This window comes from Crocodylus siamensis, chromosome 4 (assembly GCF_052110815.1).
Source record: "Crocodylus siamensis isolate JL-2025a chromosome 4, ASM5211081v1, whole genome shotgun sequence".
Classification (NCBI taxonomy): Eukaryota; Metazoa; Chordata; order Crocodylia; family Crocodylidae; genus Crocodylus; species Crocodylus siamensis.
Genome location: NC_143398.1, coordinates 165495345 through 165515681, shown reverse-complemented (window position 1 = coordinate 165515681; position 20337 = coordinate 165495345). Strand labels below are relative to the sequence as shown.

The 20337-nt window shown below is 39.4% G+C and overlaps 1 protein-coding gene across 18 annotated transcripts in view; it reads right to left on the bottom strand.

The window, feature by feature from the left end:
• Window positions 1-20337, bottom strand: part of ABI2 (abl interactor 2) — a 108220-nt gene that overhangs the window by 26438 nt on the left and 61445 nt on the right. For 4 of the 18 annotated variants that reach the window (XM_090044787.1, XM_090044788.1, XM_090044789.1 and 1 more), the window contains 3 exons: window positions 5276-5373; window positions 4106-4252; window positions 2878-3002 (listed from right to left, as the gene is read on the bottom strand). In XM_090044787.1, coding sequence (XP_089900913.1) covers window positions 2878-3002; window positions 4106-4252; window positions 5276-5373 — 370 coding nt within the window. Of the gene's footprint in view, window positions 1-1721; window positions 1902-2877; window positions 3003-4105; window positions 4253-5275; window positions 5374-20337 lie in introns of all 18 variants that reach the window. The other 14 variants (XM_090044791.1, XM_090044793.1, XM_090044795.1 and 11 more) reach the window with 5 other exon arrangements.

The following is a 20337-nucleotide window of genomic DNA, read 5'->3' as shown; positions in this document are numbered from 1 at the left end:
TCAGGTGAGACAAGACAGTTAATTTTCATCTGCGTTTACCATATAATTAAGGTTCTGAAGAATAATATTGGTAGTTAACAAAAACTGGCTATTTCTTCTGTTTGCAAGTTTTTATCCCCATAACACTATACATGGATTTCTTGGTTATAGAAAGTTCAGGAGAGAATGAGTGGAATTATTTGTGATTGGAGAAAGATGCCTCCAGGAGAACAGTTGGAATCAATCAAGACACCACAGTGTCTGATAACAGTCAGGACTGGTTTGGTCAAAATGCTATAAAACAGGGGACATGAAGAAAACTAACACTGTAGACTGCCAGTATGCAAGAGTAAATGCCCCCAGTATCCAAGATTAAATGCCCAAGAGGTACAAGGTACATTAAACTGTAGACCAGTGACTGACATACTGGATGTTTCCTTTGCTTACATAATGTTCAAGTAACAGACTTCTTATATTTATAAAAAATAGAATACATTTTGTTTCACAAATTATGCAAATTTTCTCCCTTATGTCTTTTCTACAGAGCTTTTGTGGTGGGTCTCCCCATCTCGGAAAGGTGGAGGCAGCAGCAGTCAGTGGGTTTTTGTTTTTTCCGAGCTGGATAATACAACATTGGTGAACAATGTAACTAGTATCCTCATATATTCCATTTGAGGGGAACTGAGCGAGTACTTGGCTGATATTTTAATTTTGAACTACGATTTCAATAATGATCAGGTAAATAGAATTTCTTTTACAGAACTTTACAGGGATTTATAGTTATTCACTTCCATTCAATTCTGGTTATTTTTGCCATAAAACATGAAAGCAGCAGGGCTTAAGACTTAGTGTTGTTATTATTATTTACATACACGTGCGCACATATACATCCCACCCCCAAAATCTGAAGGTCAGTTCAACTGCTGACTGGTCAATCCTTTTGCTGAAAGTACAGGTACTTCAGACATTAGGATGATTTGTTGGCACTTAGATATGTCACAGCTTAAAGGCTTCCAGGACCATGACAAGAATTCTATTACAGATTAGGATATAGTAATAAAAACCGAACTTAACCCTTTCACAAAACACTAAAAGAACATTTTCTGGTCCTTTATGTAATTCCTAAATAAGCATATCATAGACCAATGTTATTAAACATCAAAAATAACACGTGGCCCTCTGAAATCACTACAGTCAATGACTGCAAACAACAGGTATATAGTATTTGAGGTACTGAAAGCAAATCTTTATACCCCAATGCAGCATCCAATTAAAAAAAATACCCTGTGTTGCAACTCAACAAGTTAGAAAGTGAAAAATGCAGGGTGCCTTTTTAAACATTAAGAAAGCTAGCAGGAGTTCATTCTGTATAAAAAACACCTATTGAACAAGTTCTTGGATTGAAATCCACTCACCAATTTGTGTATTAAAGTTTCTATTTCAATAGGTATAATTATGACTTAACTAACGGAAAGCAGAATTTCTGGCCCATGACAAAGTCGCATACAACCCAAGTCATTAGATACACCATTTTCATTCCAATATTGGAAGAGGAACAAAAAAGAAGCCTAAAAGAATTGTTGCTTTCTTCCTACACAGATGTTCCTCTGGGAGCTTGCATTATTCCAACTTCCACAAAATATGTTATAATACCATACGATCGACTGTGAAGATACTTTGAAAAGCTTCAGATTGTGATCACACCTTGGCTCATCTGCCCATACAATGGAGGGGGGACTCACCTGCAGAAGGAGTGGAAGATACAGCAGGGGGAGTTGGAGAGGTGAAGCCATCAGCAAGGGGCTGGGCTCCTGCAGCAGCAGCAGCATCTGGGGCAGCAGAGGAGGGGGCAGTAGCAGGAGGGGCAGGGGCAGGTGCAGAGGTAGCAGGAAGGGGAGAAGTGCCAGCTGAGCCAGCAGGGGCTATGTGAAGAGAGGAGGAAGAGGTGAAGTTAATAAGGAGATCAGGTTAGCAAGAATTAGAAAAGCTTCCCAACCATTCAGCGTTAGCTATTCAGCCAATGTGTAACGTATTAGAAAGTGCAAGGGAATGAGAGAAAAATGAAGTCTTTGTTAAAGAAAGGACCATTCCTACATATGCTGCCAATAAGGGTACTTGGGTTAAGGAAGCTTACTGCTGGATTTTAAGACCATAGATAACTATTTATTGGACTCCTTACTGCAAGTCATTTTTCATAGATGGTGGCCTCACTATACTGCAACCTGCAACACAGCACTTCACCTTTTGAACAAAATCAAGTTTCCCAGCAGAGGGGAAACAAAGATTCATATGGCAAATTTGGCACAAAAAATTAAGATTTTTCAGAACACAGTTTAGCCAAGTACATTTTTTTCTATTCATTTCATGGAGGGGACTACAGAAGGCATTACAGATAATGCTCACCAGACAACATGAGTGGAAGAGGGAGTATACATACAAGCTTTCCATGAAAATCGGCTATTTTTCATGAGTATACTGAAGGCTTGTATCTGTGTCAATTTTTTAAACAAACTTTTAAATGTCTCCCATGGACAGACTGAAGGTGAGACAACATTATAAAGGACTTCTTTTATTATAAAGGACTGCATAAAGTACTACTTTTTTTTTTTCCTGGAACAGTTACCATGACCTAATCCAGTGAAATTAGCAGCCTAGGCAAAAGGTTTTGATGAACCACTGACATGAAATAAATAGGAAGTCATGTACTAGGCACAGGATCCACCATATATTTCCACACAGGCAAATTAGCGCTGAAAAGTTTTTAGAATGTATATGGTCCTGAAAACTGATACCGAAAATTCTCCTCATGTTTGCAAGATACCTAGTGTCAATCAATGGTAAGTAAACTTCAACTTTAGGACAAGAAAGGAAGGAGAGGAATTTGGGTTTTCTGTTTACCTGGATAGACACTGGGAGGAGAAGGAGTAGGAACAGCAATAGGAACACCCACACTTCCACTTCCACTGTTCTCTCGACTGCTGCTTCGACTACTCGGGTGGCTCCCACCACTGCTCCCGCTGCTGCTAAGGAAACCAAAATAACCAAAATATTAATACACCATTCCAGAGGGGGAACACATGAACTCCCTACTGGAGAACCTTGCTAATTCACACTAGTGACTGGGAAAACAAAGGACTAAAGAAGCGGTTTAACAAAAACCTGTCCCCCCTGCACATCACTTGATTTTGATGAAAAAAGATAATTTTTCCTTTGGTATTAGTAAATTTACACAAGTATATCACACTTTGGGAGCCAGATATAAGAGAATGATGTCACTACTATGATAGTAAATTTCTGCTGAGCGAAGAGAATCCTCACATTCCATACAGATTATAACTGAACGCAGACTAGCAAGACTCCACTCTATGTGCTCTTACCTTAAGTATTATTTGAGGTGTCTTACTCTAATAAAACTTCCAGAATTCAACAAAGTCCATTTTTGTGTTTAGACAGCTACAGCATAAAGCTTATTTTAACTAACATGTCACAAGAACTTTAGCCCTCAGGCAGCATTTTACTTCTCTGGCCATTCAAAAGAGTGATCAAAACCTCTAGCAGTCAGTGCCAAAACCACATATTCTATTGTATACAATGACTTTGGTCCATTTCTGGGTTCAATACATCTATCTTCAGACATACATAGCTGTTACTACAGCTTTTACAGAACTCTTTAGCATTTTTCGCCATAAAGTCTCAAAGCTTATTTTTAGGCAAGAAAATGTAACATACAGTGACCCACAAGCAAATGTACCAATTTGTATTTCTCCAATGGACAGGCTTCATTATATATCTACCAAGATGACTGAAAAAATTTAATGGTGTTATGTTACAAGACTGCCCACTAAGACTTCATTTTTTCAACTAATACATTTTAATAGTACATTAAAAAACTATGATAAAATTAAAATCATGTGGCAGCAAATGAACAAAGAACGTTGCGATGCAATTTTCCTGATTTAACAGCATCCGCTCGCCAGTATGTAAGGGTTTCCCAGTCACCAGCGTGAATCTGCAAGGTTCTCTCGTAGGGTACCAATTTGGTTTTGCTTAGTTTTTAGTACTGGTACATCTTGTACAGATTACCATATAATGCTAACCACATTTTGTGCAGGAGTAGACTGAATACCTGTATGTGCGATTCCTCTGATTCACAGAAGCTGTTCTAACAGGGCTCTGTTGCGAGGGAGCCATATTACGTGTTGGGCTAGGTACATAGTCATTTGGTACCACTGGAGGACGCACTGGCTCCAGTGTGCGATAGGGAGAATGACGCCTACACAAGAAAAAGCATATGTACGGAAGCAAATTCAGACACAATGCAACACACCCAAAGCTCTTTTACTAAAGTCAGTTATATAGAACAAAAAAAATAAGGGACTGAAGAAGTTGGCATGGGAAGGCTGGGGTTTTTATTTTTTACATGCCTGCAATATCCAATTTGAAAGATGAGAGACCTGAGGATGGTGTCACAAGCCATTACACACTAACTACACTTGATGTAGTAATCAGAAGGACTGTTGTTGCTCAGGACAATTCTTAAAAGATTCCATCATCTAAAACAGTGGTGCTCAACCTTTTAGCTATGTGGGCCAGACAAGTGGTGCAGAGGTGGCCACATACTGGATCCAGCCTCAACGTGACTCTGTGCACCAGCCCTACCACGGACCAATGATCTAGCATGCAGGGCTACATTATCCAGCCAGCAGAACTCCACATGGATCTAGAAAGTTGGCAGTAGAGAAGTGGTAATTAACACTACCACTGCCATAACTCCCCTGCTGCTGCCAAATTTCTGGAACCATGGGGAAACATGAGGGTGAGATGACATGGCTCCACAAGCAGGATCTGTCCCTTGGACCAAAGGATAAGCACCCTTGATTCTAAAGGAAAATGCAGGTATCAACTTCATAGGTTTCACTGGAAAGCAAGCATTAGTGTTCATAGCACATACAGCAGTACAGTATGTCAATTCCGATATTCCATTAGGTATTCCAAATAAATAGTACAATCCATCAGAACAGCACACAGCTAAGCCTTCACAGGACAGTTAACAAAGAGCTAAAATGAAGAAAAACATTCGTGAACAGACTTTCTAGTGACTTTCACGGTCTACTTTTATTAACAAGTCACCTTAGATTTAATTTAAGGCATCATCAGTATAAAAGAAACTGGTTCAAACTTCTCTTTACTTCAAGTTTCATTTTTGACCAGTGAGGAAAGAATAAGTGTCCATTTAGAAATTTCTCTTGCCCTCCTACTCTCCACTAAAATACAGTGTACAGTAAAACACACTCACCCAATAGTACCTTTTCCTGACATTGGTGGGCTGGGTGGTTTCTGGGTAGGAGGCGTAGTACGGGGCAGCCCACCCATCTTCATATTCTGTGTACTAACCTGTATAAAAGAATAAGAAAATGGCCTTTACTAAGTTCAACACTTAGACAAGAGAGAAAGATTCCTTTAAGAACTAATTCTTAGAGGAAGGGGAAGGTTGAAACAGGAAAAAAAAAAAAGAAAAAGAATTGAGTGGCCATGCACTTCATATGCAATTTCTACTCTGCTAGAAGTCAACAGTTGCACTCAAAGGACTCTTCATTGTATAGGGTTTTCACAGGTTTGTAGAGAGACTGCATTTGCCTTTAGGCCATCAAACAAACATTAAATCACTGGTGGTACTGATATTGTAGCTGATCCAATTAAGATACCCAATTATCAGAGCAACAGAGTTTCTCTCTCCCTCTCTCATACAGACAACAGGAGCTATTTCTGATTACACTACTGAATACTTTCAGTGATTTTTTTAAAAAGCAGAAAAGTATGGTGTATGTAATAAGCTACAACGTAGTAAGTAAAAGAACTAGTAAATACTTAATTATTTTTATGCTCAAAGGGTGATGCATTTCTAGCTATTCTAATACAAAATTATTTTCAAAGATAAATCTATATTTTTTTAATGTTTCATATTAATATTTCAAACCAAGTCTGAAAACCTTAAGTCACATATACACGCTAATTTCAGTGAATTTGGCAAAATAATTCTGTAGTGTATGAAAGAAGCAAAAGAAATCATGTGATCTTTCTGGCTTTCTTCCCTGGATTATTTTCTTATTTTTAATCTATAAATGGAAGTTATTGATGCTTTATATTTCAGTCCTCATCAGTGTTGATTGATCCAGAAATCATTAATGCAACTACTACTTACAAAATCATAAAAATCTAAACATTCTGCTTGGATGTACAAACAATAAGTGCATGTACCAACAGATCTAATGAGAGAGGTTTTATTACGTATTTTAAATACTAAAGCTATTTGTTATCACATAAATAGGATCCAGTAATCCAGGTCTAACTTAGGTTAATTGATTTTGCAGGGTTTCTCCCCTCCCCTAAGTTATTAAATGCTTTTGATTCCTTCTTGGAAAGGCAACATGTTTTATTTCACAAAGAAAAGTCTCTCTCATTTTGACAGTTATCCTTCCCAACAAATAAGCTCCATCTTGACCCATATTTATGATAAAGGCCCAGTGATCAAGTTGTTAGTGATGTTCGAAAATATTCTTAAAGGCAAATTACGCCCTTATAGTTTGAAGCTAAATCACTTCAAAAGTCGAGAAGTGTTTATTTTTGTTGCTGTTTAACTAATGGTGTGGATTATTAACTAGTGTAACGATTAATATACTAGAGTATGTTAATACACTGAAAGTTGACTTTTTTCTAATACTTAGAAGATGAAAATCTCAAAGTATTTGCAGTAGCTAGTATCAGGATTTTCAGAATTTTTGTCACAACGTTCTCCAAATATTCAGATTAGCTTCATTTAGGTTTGCAAATGTACCTTGCAAAGAATTTATGCAAACATCTTGCAACCAGTTTTATAAAGTCCTTTAAGCCAACTTTAAGCAACACGAATCTAAAGTTACTTCAAGTGAAGGTCTAGATAAGCACTGAATTACATCAACTTGAATGAAAGAGGGAAAGTGTATGATGGAAAGAAAGTGCATTTTATTCTATACACGGAACACTGAAAAACAGCCCAAAAACTGGATTTTTTTTTAAAGTTGCAGCATCTCCGGCACCTAGTCTTTTGGGGTAAAGACATCAATATTATACACTTACCCATTTAACTCATCTAAAACAAATATTCTTTATTAACTTTCAACCCCATGTCACTTACAAGCCAGCAACTTCAAGGAAACCATTAAACCCTATGGGATGAATCCTCAAAAGCCTCCAGATGGGATCTGAGGTAGATACCAGTATGAGTGCCCTTTAAAGTCCAACCTAGATGTTTCAACTTCTGTCCTACAGGTTCATTAATAAAGGGACAGATAAATGTAATGTTTCATAACCACTACCTATTGAGTTACAGTTAGGCTCAAACTTAAACATACCTTTCAATGGTTTTTTCAAATTAGAAGAAAGTTCATAAAATCATTTTTAAAATTACATTATCTGTATTACATCACCTAGAAAATATTACATTTCCATTATGCTTCATTCAGGTTGCACACAGATGCAGAAAATACCCTCAAAAGTCTGCTGTTCATCCATTGTCAGTGATGAACAAAGAGAAAAAACTGGGAGTACATGAAGAACGAAGTAACCAAATAAGCAGAGTTTAGCAGAAAATTACTACTTAGCTAATCACTGCAAATAAGTTATCAGCATCACTAATGAAGATCCTTTATGTAAAACAGACAAGAAAGCTTTAGAAAATGTGACTAAAGATAATACAAGATTTTCTTTATTAATGTCTTAATTATTTATTAAGGGGCAGACAAAGGAGACAGTCTCAACCAAGAGTAAAAATGAAAGACAGAAGTGCACCATTGCCAAATTAAATTTAGACTCTCCATGTGACAACTTTGAAGTTGTAATGTTGAAAGAGAAGGCAATCAAAGTTTATACGGCTGTTGTGTTTTACCAATCCGAAAGGGATGACGGATTTCATCTGAGCTAGTACTAGTTACGTGGCTCTATTAGAACAGCCTCCACTTCGACTTAAGGCCAAATAATCAAGAAAAAGTAATGAAAAATATAAAACTATTTCAACAATTCTGATCAACATGGACTGACCTTTGTCATTGCTAGAACACCACCATATAAAAGATAGTGAAAAAGATTTCACATAACAAGAAATAAAGAGACGCACAAAGAAAAGATCAATTGGGAAATTGCATTAGTTACTACTTCAGCTGAGATGAAGCCAGATTTCTTTTTCCAGAAAAGATGTTACTTTCAAGTCCCTACTCCTCATCTCTGCAAAAATGTCTGGTATCACAAACAAAAAATATTCATTTGTCAATACTATGAGAGTATTTACATATCAGATATCAGCTCAGCTTTGAGTGTCCTTTTTGGGAGTCGCACAGTTTCCTACACAAGTCCTCAACTCTGACTGTAAAGGAATTAATCTCGAGTTAATCTAGAATTAGTCTTACTAATAAGAAAATGGAGGGTCACTCAAACCGGCACAGACTTTTTTTTAAACACCTGTGTCCAATACATTTAATTTCCAGAGTAACTATATTTTCTAAGGGTTAATACCATCACCCAATTAAGTGTCTCCCAAAGAGAAGTATCCAATTGTTACCACAGAAAATTTTCACAGATCCAGCTCAAGGGAATGGCAAGCAGATGTGTCTGTGGGTCATCTGCTGGTTTCTATGGCTGGACTTGGCAGTGTCTGTAGCTGGTTCTTTGTTTATAGTTTGACTGTCTGGCTGGGGGCTATATGGAATTTGTTGAACAGAAGCTTTGCAGCTAAGGGTAGAAGGGAGGCTCTCTGCTTTTGTTCAGCAATTGCCAGTTAAATGCTAAAACTACAAGGGGGACCAGGATTACCAGACAAAGGCTCTAAAACCTAGGTAGACAGTAGCCAAGAGAAGACACACTGGCCTCCATGATCAAGTTAATCTAAGATGCCACCCTGCCCTCTGCTTAACAGAACAGTAAACAGAGGAACCTCTGTAGGACTGTGGTGGTAAGGAAAGGGATTTTTTTTCCTTAATTCAAGGTAGAAATAAAAAGGTAACTGTAATGGTGACTGAAATAGCAATGAAAAAGATCCAAAGAATTGCAAAAACAACAATACAATGGGAAGCACCAGCTGTACAACATGTATGCCCCTTAAAGGGGTACCTAACAAAGGCCTTTGGGTCTGTTTGTTGTAGGGTGGCAGGGTTGCACTGCCTGACAGAATTTAGGGAGGAAAAGATTTGAGGACAATAGGTACAGTAGGAGAAAACAGTGGCGCTCAGATAGTTTTGAGGGCAAGACGGAAGAGAGGGGAGGAAAGGCTACACTGACAACTCAAGATTTGCAGACCCTGCTGAACAAAAGGAATTGTTGGGAAGACCCTTAGACAAGGAGAGTACCCCAGGTAAGCACCTGACCATGAGGACAAAACAGAGGAAAAGAGAATTAGTGGAGGAAGAAGTTGAGAAATATATTGGCTGTATTGGAGATACAGGGAGAAACAAAAGACTTGGCAACCAAGAAAGAAAAGAGCAGTGACCTCCCCAAGAAAAGGAGGATAATTCATATAGTCAAAGACCAAAGGATGAGAAGACCCAAGGATAATATACAAAAACATGAGAAAGTACTACAGCAGGCAGAATAGTCTACAGAAAGAAGAAAAATACCAGAAAAGCCTAGGTATTTTGCAACAATGTTAAGAAATGGCAGGTGTGTGTGACTGGGGACTCAATCTACCAGTCAATCTTCTTGGAGATCCTTCTGCCCCAAGGCGAAGGAAGGAAAAAAGGAGAGGACTCTGGAGATGAATAACTGACTAAGCACATAGCTTACCGAAATCACTTTGGCACTGCGGAATAATTATCCACTTTTTATAGTAAAAAGGAGCTAAACAGGTTGAATGGCCTCCATCTATGGAGAAGGGAAACCAATCTTCTAGAACAGTGGTCTCCAAACTTTTTTGATCACGCACCTGTATCAGTAAAAAATTTTTGAGCATGCACCCCCAATGTAGGTATAGTTATATTTGCACACCCCTATCAGTAAAAAATTTTTGAGCACGCACCCCCAATATATGTATATTTATAGAAATAGAAATAAAAGTTCTAATATTTTCTTCCCACACCCCAATGGATTGTCTTGCGCACCCCACTTTGGAGACCACTGTTCTAGAAGACAAGATAGCTAGGCTATTAGAAGGATGTTAAACTAACAACAAAGGGGCAGGTGAGAAAAGAATACATTTAGCACAAAAATCAATATATCAAAACAAAATTAATTGAGGCACCCAGGGATCTTAACAAATTTTTTATTGCTGATATGCCAATGCTAGGAAGATAGGTAATGAGTAACAGCAATTAGAAGGGTTCATCTAGTTACTAGATTCTAGTAATATAAAATCAACCTAATTATTGAAATCTGATGGGAGGAGTCAAGTCGTTGGAATTAAAAAAAAACATAACTAGGTTATAACCAGTGATTTAAGAACTGAATGAACAAGTCAGGAAAAGAATCTACACTAGATCAAAATGGCATTACGTGTTTCCCCACTCTATAATGAAAAGCCATGAATCCTTATGGCTTACTGTTTTGATAAACAAAAGCACAAAATGGGCTATTAGTGGGTGTCTGGCAAATACCAAATCACTCTAAGAGACAGACGGACCAGTTCCATAAACGTATAAATGTGCTGGCAAAAAATCTGCATTATCATGGAGAAATTCAATCTGCCAGAACTAAAACTATGCTACAATTATTTAAATTCCTGTTGACAATTCCTAACACAAACTTTGCATCCAACATGAGGAATGCATCCGCAGTTTGAGATACAGAAAAACTGATCTACAAAACAAAAATAAGTGGCTGCTTCAGTGCTAGTGACTGTGAGCTGATTATATTTGTTAAATGTAGAAAGAATATTTGAAAAGGCAATTTTACAAGGCTGAAAATACTGAGCCAAATCAACTGGGAAAAATATTAAATAAATAAATGTGTGAATAATTCAGATGTGTTAGAGAGAAATTTATTAGATGCCCAAAAAGACATAAATCTTACAGTATGAAAAAAATATTAGACTGGTTTTAAAAAAAATCTCAGGGTAGAAAGGAAGTGAAAGCAGTTATAAAAACATAATAAATGTAAAAAATAGTTATTAACAAGCTAAAAGGTATAAAATTGATTAAAGCAGCAAAAGAGCAAAAAAGAGAAATCTATTGCTGGCAAAATGAAAGAGAAATGATTTGGAAAAGAAGAACCTGAACAATGGTATTTATCTTCTACCACATGAATACCACAGAACTGTCAATAATTGTACATAAAAAGCAATCATTAGTTATTTCTTTTTATTTGGAAAAGACAGATATGTTCATATTATGTGATAAAATATTTGTCACTGGTACAGCAACTGAAGACTATGTTAAACAACAGCTCCTGAAGTCAAACATTTTAAAATAAAAAGTCCAGATGAATGTGATCCAAAAGTTTCAGAAGACACAGTTGAACAGCTCTGTGGACTGTTTATGCCAAATTTTCAGGAAGTTTTGGAAAAAGGGTAGAGGAGTGTAAGAATGCCGTCTTTACTACTGTTGTGCCAATAATTAAACAAGCTGACCCAAGTTACAGAAGAACTCTCAGGCCAAAATTGGTCCCTTGCAAAATAATGAAGGAGGTATAGGAATGTGTTAAATAAAGAATTAAAGAAATCAATGGCATTATTGAATTAAAGGGAATTTATAGGAAAGTAAGTCTTATCTAACTCGGTATTTTTATGATATTACAAATTAAGATGATAGAGGTAACAGTCTTTATGTAACAGACTTCTTTGGGGTATTTGATTCAGTACTGCAAAACTTTGTGATTGCTGGATAACAGAGATTTGACTGTATTTAACTAGCCAGAATACTTAATTAAACAGAATTTCAGTAGCAGGTGTCTGAGTGCGGAGCCCCCTAGTGGCAGAAAAGGGGACGCTCAGCTGCCAGTCACCAGGGCTGCACAGGTGCTGGTTGCCAGCGCAACTGGGAAAACCAGCTGACCAGGAAGGGGCAGGGCTTATCCCTTCTTAAGCCCAGGTAGGAGGCTAGTCCCTCTCCAGCAGCCATGGGTGAAGGGACTCAGCTTGGACAGACAGAGGGGATGACTCTGGTGTTGAGAGCATCCCCTGGTCACTGCTGAGGGTGGGGAGCCCTCCTTCCCCCCTGCTCCTCTCTAGTAGGGAGTAGGTTTTTGTTTGACTGGACAGTCTAGTTTTTATGTTGTAGCCCAGGGGCTTTATGTTTTATGTTTACTGTTTTGACCAGAGGACTGGGCGAGGCTATTAGGGGTCGAGGAGGCCTCGTAGGAGCTCCACGGTAGCGTGGGGTCTCCTGGTGCCAGAGAGGGCGCAGCTTTGTTTGGGGGCGTATTGGCCCCAGCCCCGAGAGGGAAGGGGGCAGCGAGAAGCCCCAAGAGAGGGAAGAGGGCGGCGGGGAGCCCCAGAGCGAGCGAGAGAGGGGGCAGTGAGGAGCCCCAGAAGTAAAGAGGAGGGCTAGAACATAACAAGACCCAGGTCAAACCATGTCAACTCCATCTGCGAGGCTTGGGCTACGGTGTAGGGGAGGAAAAGGAGCTGCAGATAGCACCCCCTGTCACCAGGGCATGGAAAAATGGGCAGCCTCTCGCTGATTACAACCATCTTCTAATCAAGTAAGACCAAGGCATGGCAGGCAAGTAAGCAGACGGTTGGCCCATTACAGGAGGGCAGGGCCACTCCCAGAAAGGCTCCGATATTGACAGCCCTGTCACACAGGGCACATATGGCGCCAAGCCATTTTGCTGCCTGCTTAGCTGCTCTGAGGGTATCTGAGTAGTCACATCATGCTGCACTGTTTTCCTGCCTGCTGTGCTGCTCTGAGGGCAGCCGCACAGGGTATCTGAATGTGCATGCCCCTCCCCCCCGGTGCAGCAGCCAGGCTGCCCTGATGTTTGGGGTGGCTGACTATTATGGCATTCTTATTTGTATACCTTTTTATTCTTTATACAGTATGTTACCCTGTAATGTATTGTACACTAATTCTTTGACAATGTGCGCTACAGGTATGGCACTGTCTTCATAGTTTCATAGTGCTTACCGTCAGAAGGGACCTAAACAGATCATCAGGTCCAACCCCCTTCCCCAGGCAGGAATGAGTGCCGAGGTCATAACACCCCAGCCAAATATCTGTGCAGCCTCCTCCTGAAGATCCCCAAGGTAGGAGAGAGCATCACCTCCCTTGGGAGTCCATTCCAGAGCCTGACAGCCCTAACTGTAAGGTAATGTCTCCTGATGTCTAGCCTGAACCTTCTCTCTAACAATTTGTGGCTGTTATTCCTAGTAACCCCTGGTGGTGCCCGGGAGAACACAGCCTCATCCAATTTCCACTGGTCCCCCCCAGTGAGTTTGTAAATGGCCACCAGATCCCCTCTCAGACTTCTCCCATGGAGGCTGAATAGATTCAGGCCCTTTAGCCTCTCCTCATAGGGCCTGACACACTGCCCCTTGACCATGCAAGTGGCCCTCCTCTGGACCCTCTCAATGCTAGCCACATCCCGCTTGAAGTGTGGTGCTCAGAACGCCAATGCTAGCCACATCCCTCTTGAAGTGTGGACACAGTACTCCAACAGCAGCCTAACCAACACCGCACAGAGGGGAAGGATCACCTCCCTGGCTCTGCTTGTGATGCATCCGTAGATGCACGACAAGGTACAGTTAGCCTTACTGACCGCTTCCTCGCATTGGCAACTCATATTCATCCTGGAGTCAACAATGACTCCAAAGATCCCTTTCTGCCACTGTTTTGACAAGAGGGGTGTTCCCAAGCCTATAAGTGTGTTGTTGGTTCCTTCTTCCTAGATGCAGCACCTTGCACTTGTCTGTGTTGAATTCCATTCTATTCTCATCCGCCCACCTCTGTAACCTGTCTAGATCTAGCTGGATTCTGTCCCTCCCCTCCAGTGTACCCCACCTTGCTCCACACCTTGGTGTTGTCAGCAAGTTTGGACAGCATGCTTTTCACACCCACATTGCTGATAAAGATGTTGAACAGTACAGGCCCCAGGACCAAGCCATGGGGGACTCCACTGCCCACATCCCTCCAGGTCAAAAACAACCCATCCACCACCACTCTCTGGGTGCAATATCTAGTCAATTTGCCACCCATCTGACTGTATCTGTCTTCCTTGAGTACAACTCTCAGAATTTTTAGATAAGCGGCACCCCCCATTCTCCACTGATGCCAGATAACAGATTTTACTGTAACAGATTAAAAAAACTTTATTAAGAAAACGTTAATTAAAAGGTTTGGCATAATACAGTACAATAAGAAGAGAAATGGGACCCCAACCTTGGTAACCAGATGGGTATGTACTTGTAGGATGGTAAAGCAGCATTAGGTATTGTGTGTAACCTCTAGTCTTCAGCTGCCCAGGAAAAAGTGCTGTCAGTTCCATTTCCAGTCTTTATTGGTGTCTACAGTACGAGGGTTGGCAGGAAGAGGGGAATACTTTTTGTCCCCCACAATTCTCACATCTGCAAGGTGTTCTTGGCTGGTTCTCTTTCTACTGACAATGACCTGCAATGTGCTCTAATGATACAAATTCAAGATGGACAGATTGAGTGTAGGGTTACCATACGTCCAGGTTTTCCCAGACACGTCCTCTTTTTTGGCCACCTGTCCTTGTGTCCAGGAAGGTTTTTAAAGTGGGAGCAAATGTCTGGGTTTTTCCTCTTCCTCTGCTTTCCTAGGCAGTAGCAGCTTGGGACTGCTTGGGGCTGGGAGCAGCAGACAGGGTGATTGGCTGCCAGGGATCATGTACTCTGCACATGTACCCTGGAAAACTCTCAGGAGCTGCATGGACAGCATGGCTGGGGGAGAGGTGGAGTGGCTGCAGATCAGGAGCAAGGGGAACTAGCAGGACTGGCAGGGGGCAATGGGTCAGAAGGTGCTGGGGGGGGCAGGGGGCTCCAGATCAGAAGCGAGGGGCACCGGCAGGCTGTGGAGGGCAAGGAGCTGCAGGTCAGGAGTGAGGGGCACCAGCAAAGCTGGGAGGGTAGGGGTTTAGGAGGTTGGGGCAGAGGCATATCATTGCCCCCCCCCCACCCCTACACAATTATATACCCCTTTCCCCACCTCCTCCCTGCAGGTGTTCTCTTTTTTGATACTGGAAATATGGTAACCCTAAGTGTATTAATACTGGTGACCCAACAGACTTCAAAACTGTAGTGTTAGAGTGATGTTGTAGCACTGATGGTCCAGGAATTATGGAGGAGGGAAAAAATATTCTTGGGTGATGTCCTTTATTTGTGAACAGCACAGTTGGGATAAAATTAGATAAGCTTTTAAATGCAAAGCATTCTTCTTCAGGTCTGAGGAAGAAAGCTGTGCTTGACCTGAAGTAGAATGCTTTGTATCAAAAGCTCATCTGACTTTATCCAAATTGTGCAGCTGGTCCATTAAAAGACATCACCCCCAAAAAGCCTTGCTTCTTGCAGGTGTCAAAATGTAATGATAAATTAGAATAATTTTTGATGGGCTGGGGGTTTCTGCAAGAACTAGTTCTTGATCCTGCATTATGTTGTGTTTATATCAATGACCTGCCAAAAGACAAAATAGCTACTAATTATGTTTGCAGAAGACAGATTGCAATAGTTGTAAATAATAAAGATAAAAGGTCACAATACAAAGCTGGATAACTGGGCATAAGTTAGATGCAAGCAAACAATACGCTTTGCAATCCACTAGAATGTAAGACCATACATCTGGGACCAAAGAATAAAATGAACCTGAGCTTCCCATGAGATATGGTAGCCAGAAAAGCTAATTCAGTCCTTGGATGTATGAACACGAAAATACCATGTAGCAGTATGGCAGTTATGTTACTTCTGTATTTGGCAATAATGCAACAACTCCTGCATAATGTGCTTAGTTATTTTACAGATGTCAGCCAGTATTAGCTATGCAAACACCTATAATGCAATTCACAAGATAAATGCAGAGATCTCAAATAGGAAGCCACCGTGTCGAAAACATTTTAATTCATAGTGGTGTTTTTGAGTTCTTTGCAACAAAAGAATTACTTCATTACTTTTACAGATTCACATAATTTTACAGCTGGAAAGGAGCCTGTGAGATCATTGGGTCCTCGGGTCAGATCCCTTCAACAGTCAAAAAACAAATGGAAACTAAGAGCTAGGAGGGGTTCCTTGAGTCTAACACAGCTTTTGACAAATTAGGCCATCACCTACAAAAGCTTGTTTTTCAGAATGAGTTATTTTCTAAGATGCCACTCTACCCTGCCTTTGGCTCAAAAGGTTGAGAGCCACTAGGTTAAGAGGTGACCTGATCACAGGTAGTAAACACCTGTGTGAAAGATAAATTTGCTAAGAGAACCCTTCAATCAAGCCAACAAAGGTGTGAGAAAACTAATCAATGGTAATAAGTTGAAAAAGACTAGAACAAGGTCTTAAATTGAATTTCAGGCTAGAAATAAGACTAGTTATTAACAGTTTTCTTGTTTATTTGTTTATAGGTTAATTAGTCGTGGGACACACTAACTTATGATTTTGAAAGCCTCCATAACCGGTAATTTAAAAAATTAGTTGAACTGTTTTTCTAAAAGATATACTCAAGTTTAATAGCAATATTGAAGTTTAATTAATAGTAATAGTGAAGCAAAAATTAATTTAGTAAAATCCTTTGAAGTCCAAGTCAAGTAGAAGATCACAATGGTCCTTTCTGGACTTGATCTATTAACCTAAAGCTGTTCATGCTCCAAGTTTGGACATAACCATGCAAAAATAGCCTATATCTATTCAAAATGCAGCTGTTACTATAATCTTTTGATTTTGAAGGTCACCCCACTGTTGTCTATTTAAGTTCAAAAATCAACCTTTATTGCATGACACCGGAAGTTAAGGATTCCAAACAAGGAATTCTACTCAAGAAGTGGACATACTTATTGCCGTATTACAAAAGCATGATAGGCAGCGCAGCGCGCATCTCCAGCTGCTTACAGACATTTAAAAAACAAAACAACCCCCTCCCTCCCACCCCACTGGTACTTTACCAGAAGCTCAGTAGGTTCAACCCAGCTCTGCAGCATAGATCAGGTGCTTCAGTGGGGCTTTTTAATGCTTTTAAAAGCTGATTCAATCGGCTATTAGATAAAAAGTGCCCAAAAAACCCCTCACTAAAGCACCTAACCTAGATAGACATGGGCCAAGCCGGGTCCAACTAGTGCAATGCCTCTTCTGGGTACATGCCAGGCTTGGCATGGGAGAGCACCCAGTTTAAAGTAAAACACCATTGTTGTTTTTTGGGGTTTTTTTAAACATCTGTAAGCAGCCTCCATGTTTTTTTAAATGTGATTGTGTTTCCTATTCTTCCACCACCAATGATAAATATAGCCGTATTTCACTAACTGAACTATTGTCTGTCCACAAAAAGCTCATAGGAGCTTTTACCACTCATCTACCAACTTGACTACTTGTCAACACAGGGGAACTTCCCAAATTCATACACAGCATACCATCATAAATAGATCTTACTGGCCTAACTTTCACTACTCTTGTGGGATACAAAGAACAACACAAGATACTTACGTTTCTCATTTGTTCTGATGCTCAGCAAGTGTGAAGGTCAATTCAAGTTTCTTCTCAGACTATTCAGTACAGAGGTTCTCAACCTTTTCAGACTCAAGGCACCACACATTAGACTCAAGGCAGCCCTCAGAAAATACCAGCTCTTTTTCAACAGTTTTTAACAACAAAAATAATATTGTTTCTGTTGCAAAGAATTTAAAAAGCTCACAGTAGGTCAAACTCTTTTAACAATATGCGTTCCTGTTTGAAGTCTCTGGACTTATCCTGTGAATCGTGTTATCATACTTAACAGTGTTAGTGCTGCATAGCACTTCACAGTACCCTTCAAAGGATCTCAGAGCATCCCAGGGTGCCACAGCACTCCGGAGAGAATCACTAGTTTAATGAAGAAATATATAAATACTGTCAAACTGATGATTAATTAGGCTGCAACTCTGTTTCATTACAAAAAAAGGAAGCAAAGCAGTTCTTTCTATGAAAGGCACTAAAGAAGATTTTTAAAAGTAGCATAATATAACAGATGAACTTCTGTATTGTCTTTCCAGGACCCACTTCAGACCAAAACTGCTTAGCCTATGTATACACTGTCATTTTGGGTTTCTCAGCACTCCACGAATGTAACTAAATCTCCATTTTAACAATGCCATAGTCTTGCATTCTAAGCTTTTTCAAGAGATAGAATCCTAGACAAGTTCAAACATCTCCATGTTAAAAAAAACCACTTATTATATTAAGGGTACAAGCAATAATTGTAGTTTAGACTATTAATCAATAAAGTAATCAAGAGAATTTGTGCAATTCATCTGCTAACATCCCAACTGCCTCAACACTACCGGCTATTTTAACTGAAATATTTACAAAAGGAGAATGGGAATTCTAAAATTCTGCCTGAAAAGAACAGAAATCAAAATACATTTATAAGGGGCTTGGGGGGGGGTTAAAGCTAATGTGAATCAGACTTCCTGTTTAACACAGGTCACCTAGTGTTCCCTTATTTAAACCTATAAATTCATGTTAAGCTAAAGTATACCTTTTAGAAACACCCCAATCTTCAAGACTTCATGCGATAAAGAATTCATCACATCCTTGAAAAGTGGTTTCAATGATTAATTATTATAGCTGTTAAAAATCTGTATCTGATTTCTAGTGGTCTCACTTCAGCTTCTAGCCACTGGATCTTGATGAGTGTTTGCTATATTAAAAGTTCTTCACTATCAGAAATAGACTTCCCTGGTCTGAAAAAATTACATGATCTGGTGACTTATATTTATAAATGAAATAAACTGAGCTTCTTCAGTACAGCACTGTGTGGCAATTAGATAGCAAAAGATCATTATGTAGCAACTGACTTAAACAGCACAAGTTTCATGCTAGCTTAAAGAGTAAATATTTTTCCATGATAGCAGCCTTCAAAGAACTGCAGAAATTCTCTGGTTCAACATTTCATCCTTTGGGAACTTTTCACAGGATGTAGTTCACTACCTCAGCATAGGCTCTGTTCAATCACTTGCACACAAAGTTTCACACATTAATTAAATTATATGGTCAATTTATTGAGCATGGGATTAAGAGCCCAAATCCTAGAGTTTCATCCCTTGCTTTTACATGAAACAAAAGTATAACTCTTGAAAAGTGAGTAAACCTCTTTAACAGATTAATCTAACACAATGGAATGGAAACATTAGATCTTGTGTACACAAAGACGCAGTGACTTAATCTTCATAGTTGTTAGGGGCTGGAAGAGACCTTACAGATAGATCATCAGGTCCAGCCCCCCTCCACTCGATACAATTTTAAATTTATTCAGTTAAAGCAGCAAAAATAGTTTTCACCATTTTGTTTATTTTAGATGAAGCTTCTTTGGTTTTTGTTGAAGTGTATTAAGAATCTTTTTGATTAAACCTGAGCCACTCAAACCAAACTAAGCAGCTACACAATGGTTTGCAATTTTAAATCTTGTTTGTTTAAACCAGTGCAACTTTCTTGTTAGGCAAGGCCTTAGCTTATGTTTGCACAAAAATAATAAATGCTATTGCATATGCAGGCCTCCCAACTGGGGAACAATTCTAATTCAGCAGTGTTTGCATGGAAGTGAGCTAGAAGGCCCCATTTTTATTTTAATGTCTTAAATCTTGACAAAACTGACTGACAGACATATAAGTGCAAGAAGGATCAGGCAAGCTGTGTATCTCTGATGAAGTGACAATCTTTTTTTAAAACCACTTCACTCTTGCAAAAGACTGACACACTGTACCTTCCCACATTAACCTTTAAATCAAAGTACCTCTTTGACAAGTAGTTCTAAAATATTTCTAACCTGACCAACATGATAAAGGAAACACACTAGCTTCATTCAAGACCTATATATAGAAGACATTTCTCCTGACTCAGAGACAGAAGAGAGGCTCTCACTATTACTGCAGGAGAAAAGATCTAGCAGTTCTTTATATATAAATATATATTACAGATTATAATAAATAATACATTTAGAATGATTATTACTTGCCCATAACTGTGATTGAGGAATACTATGAAAATGCTGAGAACCTGTCAAATACTTTCTAAAGTAATTCTGACAAAGTGACAACATCAAGTATAGGTTATACACTGAGTACCGGGGGTGGACAGGGACGACTCATCATCAGTAGCGAAGAAAAAATAAAAAGGAGGCAGGAGATAAAAGGAGAGAATATACAGTTCCAAAATCAAGATGTTTAAATGTCTTGCAGGGGCTGGGGTGGCATGGACACTAAGGCACACAGTTG